Genomic DNA, 8,855 nt, shown 5'->3' with positions numbered 1-8,855 from the left:
TTTTTCCAGACAGAGTCTTGTTCTTGTTGCCCAGGCTGGACTGCAATGGCATGATTATGGTTCACTGCAACCTCCGCCTCCTGGATTCAAGTGATTCTCCTGCCTCAGCCTCCTGAAGAGCTACATTACATGTGCCCACCACCACGCCCAGCTAGTATTTGTATTTTTAGTAGAAATGAGGTTTCACCATGTTGGCCAGGCTGGTCTTGAACTCCTGACCTCAAGTGAGCCATCTGCCTCGGCCTCCCAAAGTGTTGGGATTACAGGCGTGAGCCACTGCACCTGGCCTAGATTTTCTATTAATGAAACATCCTTTGATAACTTCTGCTAAATCTGTAAAAATATCATACACGTGACTTATCTTAGACCACCCATAAATGAAAACTGATGACAAAATGGATTAGAAAGGCAGTACTTGCAGTTAAGGCACAGCTCAGCTTTTAAAAGAAGTTCCAGAAAAATGGTAGAAATACATAAGGCATAAAAAGCTAAGTGTATTAAGTCTTCAGGACTGGCAATGCATGCAGGTGCCCAACGGCAAACTTATTGCAGTACTGCAAAACAGCTCCCTGGGCAGATGTGAGCAGCCAATGTGTACTGTCCAGCTCTAGAGTGACCCTGATTTTACTTAACTAAGTAGATGAAAGTGAACTCACCCTAGGGCTCCTGCGAGGCGAGTGAACAGCTGGGACCTGCGGGTGACAATACCAAGTGATCACATAGCTGGTTTTGCCCACCTACCAACCCACAACATTCCATCTTAGCTTTTACCTCCACAGCGTGGGCCACGATCTTCTTCAAGACAATGGGCTTTCTGATTGCAGCCGCACTCGGTGTCTGGAGAAGAAGGATGAAGATGAGCTCTACGTTAGGTGAGGGGCCACAAGGGGAAGAATGAGAAACCTGGGGCTCACCTTCGGCCAGATTTCAGGGGGGATGCTCGGGAGATCAGAACCTGATTTCCGTTGGGACCTCCTCACAGACTTAGTAGGAGATGGGTCTCTTGGTCCTGGAAAAAGAAAAGAGTTACGAGGTAAAGGAGGACTCTAGGTCTTAGAGTCCAGAGAACAGATTCTAGAGAAAGCGAGAAGATTCCCAAACAAGCCCTTTTAAGGGCGCCTCCTCCGGCGGCGGCACCAGCGGGAGGGAAGGGCCATCTTTCACAGGACCGCGTCCCCCAAACGGCTCGACCTCATGTCTCCCGCACGCCCTCCGCTCACCGGAGCGCTGAGCGGCCCCTCCGGACCGCGTTCGCCTCCCAGACATAACTAGGCTCCGTAACGAGCTCCTCCAGCGCCGCCGCCCCGGGCGCGCGCCAACCGGCAGGGCCCCTCGCTGCAAGAAACGTTCGAATTACCCGCCCTGCGGGGAAGGAAGCGGAAGTGACGTAGGGCGAGAGCTCCGCAGCGCTCGGAACCCCCCCCAGTCTTTTCCACCCCTCTTCACGTCTAGCGTCATGGAGGCGTGGCCCAGGGGCGCGATGGCGTCATCAGCGCGCGCCGCACCCGGAAGAGACGTGGCAGCGGAGGGGTAATCGAAGCGGCCGAGGCTGAAGGGAGCGGAGCAGAAGCCTCGGGGAGCGTGGTGCCTGCCCTACCGCTCCTAGAACCATCTCTAGCGCCCTTCGGAACTCGTGCAGCGGCCAATCAGTAAACACAGAGACTGGGGTCTGTAGAGAAGGGGCGGGGCTTGGAGGGGGTGGGGCTCAGGAGGGGCCTTGGGGGCGGGGCCGGTGGTATCGGGGAGTCGCTAATGGAGGGACCTGGCCGGGGGTGGAAACCAGAAGGATTGAGGGGGTCGCCGGAGGCGGGATTTATGCTGGGAATGTTTCGCCGCCTAAGGAAGGGCAGTGAGCAGGAATCTGGGGTCGGGGCGAATATGAGAGGTGTTGGGGAGTTAAGTGGAAACTGGGCTGGTAGAAGCGTAGTGGCGGCCACCAGAACCTGGCTTCCTACCAACTCTCTTTCCCAGGATCGATCATGGGGCTTTGTAAGTGCCCCAAGAGAAAGGTGACCAACCTATTCTGCTTCGAACATCGGGTCAACGTCTGCGAACACTGCCTGGTAGCCAATCACGCCAAGGTGGGGCCTTCAGGGGAGCGGTTGAGCAGGGCACTGGGTGGGCAGGCGGTATTGGCTTCCTCCAGATCCATAAGGGGCCCTGTGCTAGAATGTAAGCCCCACGAGGGCAAGGAATTGGTTTATTTTGTTCACTGATATATCCCCTGGCCCCAAGAGAGAGTCCGGCACACAGTATGTGCTCAATAAATGTTTATTGATTGAACAAATGAAAGGATGAGTCTCCTCTGTGACTAGAGAAAAAGAGGCTGTTGGACCTTGGGGTGATAGGCCGAGCAGCACCAGCACCAGTTGTGACCTCTCTCTCCCACTCCAGTGCATCGTCCAGTCCTACCTGCAGTGGCTCCAAGATAGCGACTACAACCCCAATTGCCGCCTGTGCAACATACCCCTGGCCAGCCGGGAGACGACCCGCCTTGTCTGCTATGGTGAGGCCTTGGCACCTTGGGGGGATCAGCCAGCCTCAGGGGCCAGCTTGGTGGTGACTGGTTTCCAGGCCCTTCTCAAGCAGCAGGACAGTGATTCCCCCAAGTCTCAGAGCCCAGATTCTAGTCCTGTTAAAGTTCCTTACCTGCTCTGTAAGTTCAGGCAAGTTATTCTTCCTTTCTAGGCCTCACTGTCTTTCCTAAAAAGTAAAGCTCCTAGTTCCTCTTTCCTAAAAATTAAAACACTGCCAATCTGGAGGGTTGAGCAAGAGCCAGTCAAGCTTATGGGTATGTTGGTGGCTGTGACTATTAGCTAGCCAGACCGGCATGTAGCTTTCAGGGTTTCAGATATTTAGGATCCAACACTGATTCCAGGGCTAAACAGAGAGGAAGTGAATTTCCCACATTAAAGTTAGCTAAAAGAAGTCAGCAGACATATGTGTCATGACTTTGACCTGAATCTGGGATAAGAGCCTTAGCTCCAGTTTTTGTTTTTGTTTTTTGTTTTTGTGAGACAGAGTTTCACTCTTGTTGTCCAGGCTGGAGTGCAGTGGCATGATCTGGGCTCACCGCAACCTCTGCCTCCCAGGTTCAAGCGATTCTCTTGCCTCAGCCTCCTGAGTAGCTGGGATTACAGGCATACGTCACCAAGCCCAGCTAATTTTGTGTTTTTAGTAGAGACGGGGTTTCTCCTTGTTGGTCAGGTTGGTCTCGAATTCCCAACCTCAGGTGATCCACCCGCCTCAGCCTCCCAAAGTGCTGGGATTATAGTCAGGAGCCACCGCGCCTGGCAGCTCATTTTTGAAGGAGCACATGCAAGAAACAGCTCCATATGTGTTTCTCCTTGTGAGTGCGTATGTGTGCTTGCAGGCATTTAGTGAACATGGTGTGTTTAAATGAGCGTTAGTGTGTTGATTAGTACTTGGGGGTGAGTGAATGAGTAAATGTACGTATGTGAACATATGAATACAGGTATGTTGTGGGAGTGCAAGACAGACAATGCATGGTTGAGGGCGCCTGAGTGTGAGCAAACCTGTGAGTATAGATGTGTGTCAGGGCTATGGTGCCCATAGTCTAGATAATAGGGAATGCCACTCGTGTTTGAGTATGTGCTTAGAAGCACGTGTACATTTGTGCACATGGATATGTACATATATGTGTGTGCCTGTGTGTACATCGAGGAACCTTTTTGAAGCTGTTCATTATTAGCCATTAGCCCAAAGAGTATGAGGAGTGTAGGCCCAGAGAGGACTCACTTCAATGGGAGGTGGCATTTTCTTGCCACCCAACCTCACCCCTGTGATCTGGACAGCTTGGTAGCAGCTGCCTGGACTTAGATGGTGGTAGTCAAGAAGACTGACGTTTTAGGGAACACTGATGAAACGGACCTTTAGTGGAGGAGGAGGGGGAGGAGAAGGCTCTGGTACACATATACGTGTCCATATGTCCCTACAGTGGTCTGGGGGCTGATGCTAGGCTAGGAGCCCTAAGCGCCCTCTTCCTCATGTCTCTTCTCCCCTGTCTCATGGGCCCTAAGATCTCTTTCACTGGGCCTGCCTCAATGAACGTGCTGCCCAACTACCCCGAAACACAGCACCTGCCGGCTACCAGTGCCCCAGCTGCAATGGCCCCATCTTCCCCCCAAGCAACCTGGCTGGCCCCGTGGCCTCCACACTGAGAGAGAAGCTGGCCACAGTCAACTGGGCCCGGGCAGGACTGGGCCTCCCTCTGGTGAGAGTCCCTCTGACCATCCATCTGCCCTGGGCCCCACCTGAGCTAGATGGGTGGGTGGGGACAGTACTAGGCAGCCTGGTGACCCAGATTCCTTCCTCCAGATCGATGAGGTGGTGAGCCCAGAGCCTGAGCCCCTCAACACCTCCAACTTCTCTGACTGGTCCAGCTTTAATGGTAAGTTGTGGCTTCCACCGGCTGTTTGAGCTTTAGCCTCCCTGCTCTGCTGACAGCTCTCTTGGTCTGCAGTCAAATGCTCTACCCGCTTCTGCTGACAGCTCTCTTCCCACCCACAGCCAGCAGTACCCCTGGACCAGAGGAGGTAGACAGCGCCTCTGCTGCCCCAGCCTTCTACAGCCAGGCCCCCCGTCCCCCGGCTTCCCCAGGCCGGCCCGAGCAGCACACAGTAATCCACATGGGCAATCCTGAGCCCTCGACTCACGGTGAGCCTGGGAGTTATCCAGGCCACAGAAGGATAAAAAAGGGGGTAGTGGTTTGTGTGGGGGGAGCTTGAGGATCCAGAGACCCACCTGGAGGAACCTTTCCTCAATCCAGGCACTGCCGTTAACTCCTCACAATTCTGAGATGCTCTGTCAGCCTGAGGAAGGCAGGTGACCCCCCCAGCCCTCCCCAACGTGGCCAGTTTTCCTGAATCTATTGATGCTAGTGGCTCTACCCTATAGCCCCAAGGAAGGTGTATGACACACGAGATGATGACCGGACACCAGGCCTCCACGGAGACTGTGACGATGACAAGTACCGACGCCGGCCTGCCTTGGGTTGGCTGGCCCAGCTGCTAAGGTACACAGGGTCAGGCAGGGCAGAGTGCCAGGAAGGGGCAGAGAGGGAGTAGGAGCCAGAGGCCTTGGGAGGGACAGTTTCATGACAAAAGGGGCTTGTTCTGGAAAGGAACAGTACCTGGTGCTGTGCAGAGAGGCCTTGGCTGCGCAGCAGAAGCTGTGGTTTGTTTCTCTCTGGGGCTGTCTCTGTGCCTCCCACACAGGAGGTTTGGACTCAGGCTCTTTGAGGCCCCTTCCTGATCTGACACCCCCTAATCTTTGTAACTCTGCCCGACGCCTGACACATTCTGGTTTGCGGAACACAGCCCTGTGCCTCCGCTGGTCTGAGCTGCACAATAGCACCCTATGGTGGCAGGTACAGGAGTGATCATCCCTGAGGCACAGACGAGGAGGCGGAGGCTCAGGAATGGGTGGTGACCAGGGCTTCTCTCCATGCCGTGGGGGCCGCCGGGGGCTGGGGCCTGACCTGATTTTCCCCTCATCCCCCCCAGGAGCCGGGCCGGGTCTCGGAAGCGGCCGCTAACCCTGCTTCAGCGGGCAGGGCTGCTGCTGCTCTTGGGGCTGCTGGGCTTCCTGGCCCTCCTTGCCCTCATGTCTCGCCTAGGCCGGGCTGCAGCTGACAGCGATCCCAACCTGGACCCGCTCATGAACCCTCACATCCGCGTGGGCCCCTCCTGAGCCCCCTTGCTTGTGGCTAGGCCAGCCTAGGACTTGGTTCCTGTGGAGGAGAGGCGGGGTGGCGGGGAGGCTGGGGGCACCTCTTCACTGCTCCTCTCCCTCAAGCCTAAGACACTAAGACCCCAGGCCCAAAGCTGAGTCCACCAGAGTGGCTGCAGGCCGGGCCTGGAGTCCCCGTGAGTCAAGCATTTGTCTTGACTTGCTTTCCCCTGGGTCTCCAGCCTCCCACCCCTCACCCCGTGAAGGAGTTGGCAGGTGGCAATAAACAGCAACTTTATTAAAACACCCGAGGCAGCCTTTTCCTTCCCCTCCTCAGCCCTGTTCCAGCTCCCCAGGCCTCAGTGGTTCTCCTCCCGGTACTCAATGGCCAGAAACTCCAAGGACAGGCGGCTGAAGAACATTGCTCCATTGAGGGCTGGGTGGAGGACAGAGCTCCCATCAGCCCCAGTACCCTTCCCTGCCTACTCCCTGCTACATCTCAGGGTTCTAAAGCTCTCTGCTCCCCCCTGCACCCTCCTCTTGCCACTCACTCAGGATGGTCATGGCACAGCAGCAGGTATACTTGTTTTTTGTCATCTCAGCGTAGAGTGACCCCGTGGCGGCCCAGCAGATGCTGATCACCTGGGAGAACTGTAGGCCCATCCAGTGGGAGAGTGGCCCCCGACACAACAGTGGGGTTTCCATCAGCCCCTCAGGCCTCCCGCAGCCAGCCCTTGAGTCCCCGCCCTGAGCTTACCATCAGGACGACCGTGTAGTGGAAGCTCATGAGGTCATAGTGGTGGGTGATGCAGAAGTTGTGCATGTCGCTGCTGAAGACGCCCAGGTGTAGGAAGAAGAGCATCAGTGCAGCCGTGGTGAGCACCATGCCTTTTGGGAAGAAGAATGTGGCGATGCGGTCCCGCAGCCGCATCTTGCCCACAGTGTACACGCAAGTCAGACTTGAGAGCTGCAGCAAGCAAGCCCTGCCCAGGAAAAGCATCAGCGCCTTTGATTCTAGAGTGCCTGGCCTGGAGTAGCAGTGGGATTCTAGAACCGGAAGGACAGGGAGGGGACAAGATTCTAGAACACGGGCTGATTTCAGCCAGTACAGGACTGCTTCACAGGTGGCAGGGGGTGCTTTGAATTATGAGACCAGTGGGGGCCTGTGGCGATGGCGAAGTGGCAGCAACCCTAGTTGTCCTATCCTCACGCTAGACACTTGTGTGCACATCTCAGTTTTCCCACAATGGAGGCAGTGTGAGCACAGTGTGCAGATGAGGAACGGGGGCTCAGAAAAGTTGAGTGGAGGCTGGGCATGATGACTCACGCCTATAATCCCAACACTTTGGGATTCCGAGGTTGGTGGATCACCTGAGGTTAGGAGTTCAAGATTTGCCTGACCAACATCTCTACTAAACATACAAAATTAGCCTGGCATGGTGGCACATGTCTGTAATCTCAGCTATTTGGGAGGCTGAGGCAGGAGAATCGCTTGAACCTGGGAGGCGGAGGTTACGGTGAGCCGAGATCTCGCCATTGTACCCCAGCCTGGGTAACAAGAGTGATACTCTGTCTTCAAAAAAAAAAAAAAGGGGGTATATATATATGTATATATGTGTGAATATATACATATATATATATATGTGAATATGTTCTGGTAAAATACTTGCATAATACACAAGCATGCAGAGGAAAATGTAACAGTCTTTCTGCTGCATCCCCACCACTGAGGTAACCCCTTCACCAGTTTGGTGAGCTGGCATCTTTTAAGTCCCTTCTTTGTGTAATGGTAATGGTAACTTCATAAATCTAGATGTACATATATGTAGGGTCCAGCCCTACTGGGTCCTGTGAGCCCCTCTACTGGTGTGGAAACGAGAAACTGTGGAAGTAAAAGACATAAGACACCAAGAAAGAGAAAAAAGAGGTTGGGCCCAGGGGTCCACTGCCAGCCAAAGCACGGAGGCCAGCAGTGGCCTTGAGTGCTTGGACGCTGTGACTTTTACTGAGTACAAAGCAGGGAGCAGGGTAGGTAGGGCCAGGCATTGGTGGTCAGTGATTGGGTCAAGTAAATCACATGTCTTGGAGATAGGGGCCCAGGACTGTCAAGTAGCCGAGGCGAGGAGAAAACTTAATGTGTCAGCACTTTTTCCATACTTGTCAGGAAATAACATGGACATTAAGATTTATGTTACTGTTGGTGACTGTTATCTTCTAAGAAAAAGAGGAACCAGGTGCAGAAGCGGAACATGAAGCTAGACATTGAACATGACCGCTGAAGCGCAGCATCACGTAGAGACAATTAAGCCCCTGGATGCCTGCGGGTTTCCCTGACAGCCGTCAGGCCTACCACAAGAGCTTGGAGGAGCGGAATTTTCTCCTCACTCCCCTGAGGAAGGAGATGTCTTGGACATCTTGGACATCTCCTTCCCTAACTGGCTAAACAGCGGGCGCTTTCCCAGAACTGGTGCTCCAGCAGTTCTTATGAGGATGTGACAGAGGACTTAAAACATCTCGCCTTCGGGTCACTTCCTTCCCAATGGCACTTCATTTCCACACTTCATGACCTGAGAATCATTAGTAAAATTAAAAGGTTATATTGAGTATATGTATGTCTGTGATTACATATGAATATGTGATTATTTATGATTATAGGAATAACTGTAACTATATTTCTTTCTAGTTCAATATTTATATGGGAACAGGCTGAGGTTTCAGACCCTCACCTCGGCACTTGCAGGGTCTCCTGTGGGGTCTCCCACCCACACCTATATATGCATAAGTTTAATGCATTTTTTAAAATACCATATGATTTGTCAAAGTGTACTTTCAAAAAGTTAAAAACTATGTCTAAATATAGAATGAACACATAACTAAATTTGTTGGGCCGGGTGCAGTGGCTCATGCCTGTAATCCCAGCCCTTTGGGAGGCTGAGGTGAGAGGATCACTTGAGCTCAGAAGTTTGAGACCAGCCTGGGCAACATAGTGAGACTTCTCTCTACTAAATTTTCTTTTCTTTTTCTTTTTGAGACGGAGTTTCGCTCTTGTTACCCACGCTGGAGTGCAATGGCGCGATCTCGGCTCACCGCAACCTCCGCCTCCTGGGTTCAGGCAATTCTCCTGCCTCAGCCTCCCGAGTAGCTGGGACTACAGGCACGCACCA

General features: G+C 53.5%; 3 protein-coding genes across 3 annotated transcripts in view; 1 reads left to right on the top strand and 2 right to left on the bottom strand.

Annotated features, from left to right (window-relative positions):
* CDCA5 (cell division cycle associated 5) overlaps nt 1-1,441 on the bottom strand; it is a 6,525-nt gene extending 5,084 nt beyond the window's left edge. Inside the window, exons 1-4 of the mRNA XM_017537139.2 lie at nt 1,221-1,441; nt 915-1,009; nt 772-837; nt 657-692 (exon numbers count right to left, since the gene is read on the bottom strand). Of these exons, the coding sequence (XP_017392628.1) occupies nt 657-692; nt 772-837; nt 915-1,009; nt 1,221-1,266 (243 nt within the window). The 5' untranslated portion in view covers nt 1,267-1,441. The remainder of the gene's footprint in view (nt 1-656; nt 693-771; nt 838-914; nt 1,010-1,220) is intronic.
* A 33-nt stretch (nt 1,442-1,474) lies between these two features.
* On the top strand, nt 1,475-5,997 carry ZFPL1 (zinc finger protein like 1). Its single transcript, XM_017537140.2, has 8 exons — nt 1,475-1,667; nt 1,972-2,081; nt 2,395-2,506; nt 4,041-4,234; nt 4,339-4,411; nt 4,531-4,677; nt 4,918-5,035; nt 5,526-5,997. Exons 2-8 carry the CDS (start codon nt 1,980-1,982, stop codon nt 5,710-5,712), a joined length of 933 nt encoding a protein of 310 aa, XP_017392629.1. The 5' UTR covers nt 1,475-1,667; nt 1,972-1,979; the 3' UTR covers nt 5,713-5,997.
* Nucleotides 5,977-7,090, bottom strand: TMEM262 (transmembrane protein 262). The gene is made up of 3 exons (XM_017537142.2): nt 6,449-7,090; nt 6,243-6,342; nt 5,977-6,127 (listed from the first exon to the last, which is right to left on the bottom strand). The coding sequence occupies exons 1-3, from the start codon at nt 6,689-6,691 to the stop codon at nt 6,051-6,053; spliced, it is 420 nt and encodes a 139-aa protein (XP_017392631.1). The 5' UTR covers nt 6,692-7,090; the 3' UTR covers nt 5,977-6,050.
* Nucleotides 7,091-8,855: the final 1,765 nt, after the last annotated feature.

This window comes from Cebus imitator, unplaced genomic scaffold (genome assembly GCF_001604975.1).
Source record: "Cebus imitator isolate Cc_AM_T3 unplaced genomic scaffold, Cebus_imitator-1.0 Scaffold102, whole genome shotgun sequence".
Taxonomy (NCBI): domain Eukaryota; kingdom Metazoa; phylum Chordata; class Mammalia; order Primates; family Cebidae; genus Cebus; species Cebus imitator.
The sequence above is the reverse complement of the archived record's forward strand: the minus strand, read 5'-3'. Positions and strand labels throughout refer to the sequence as shown.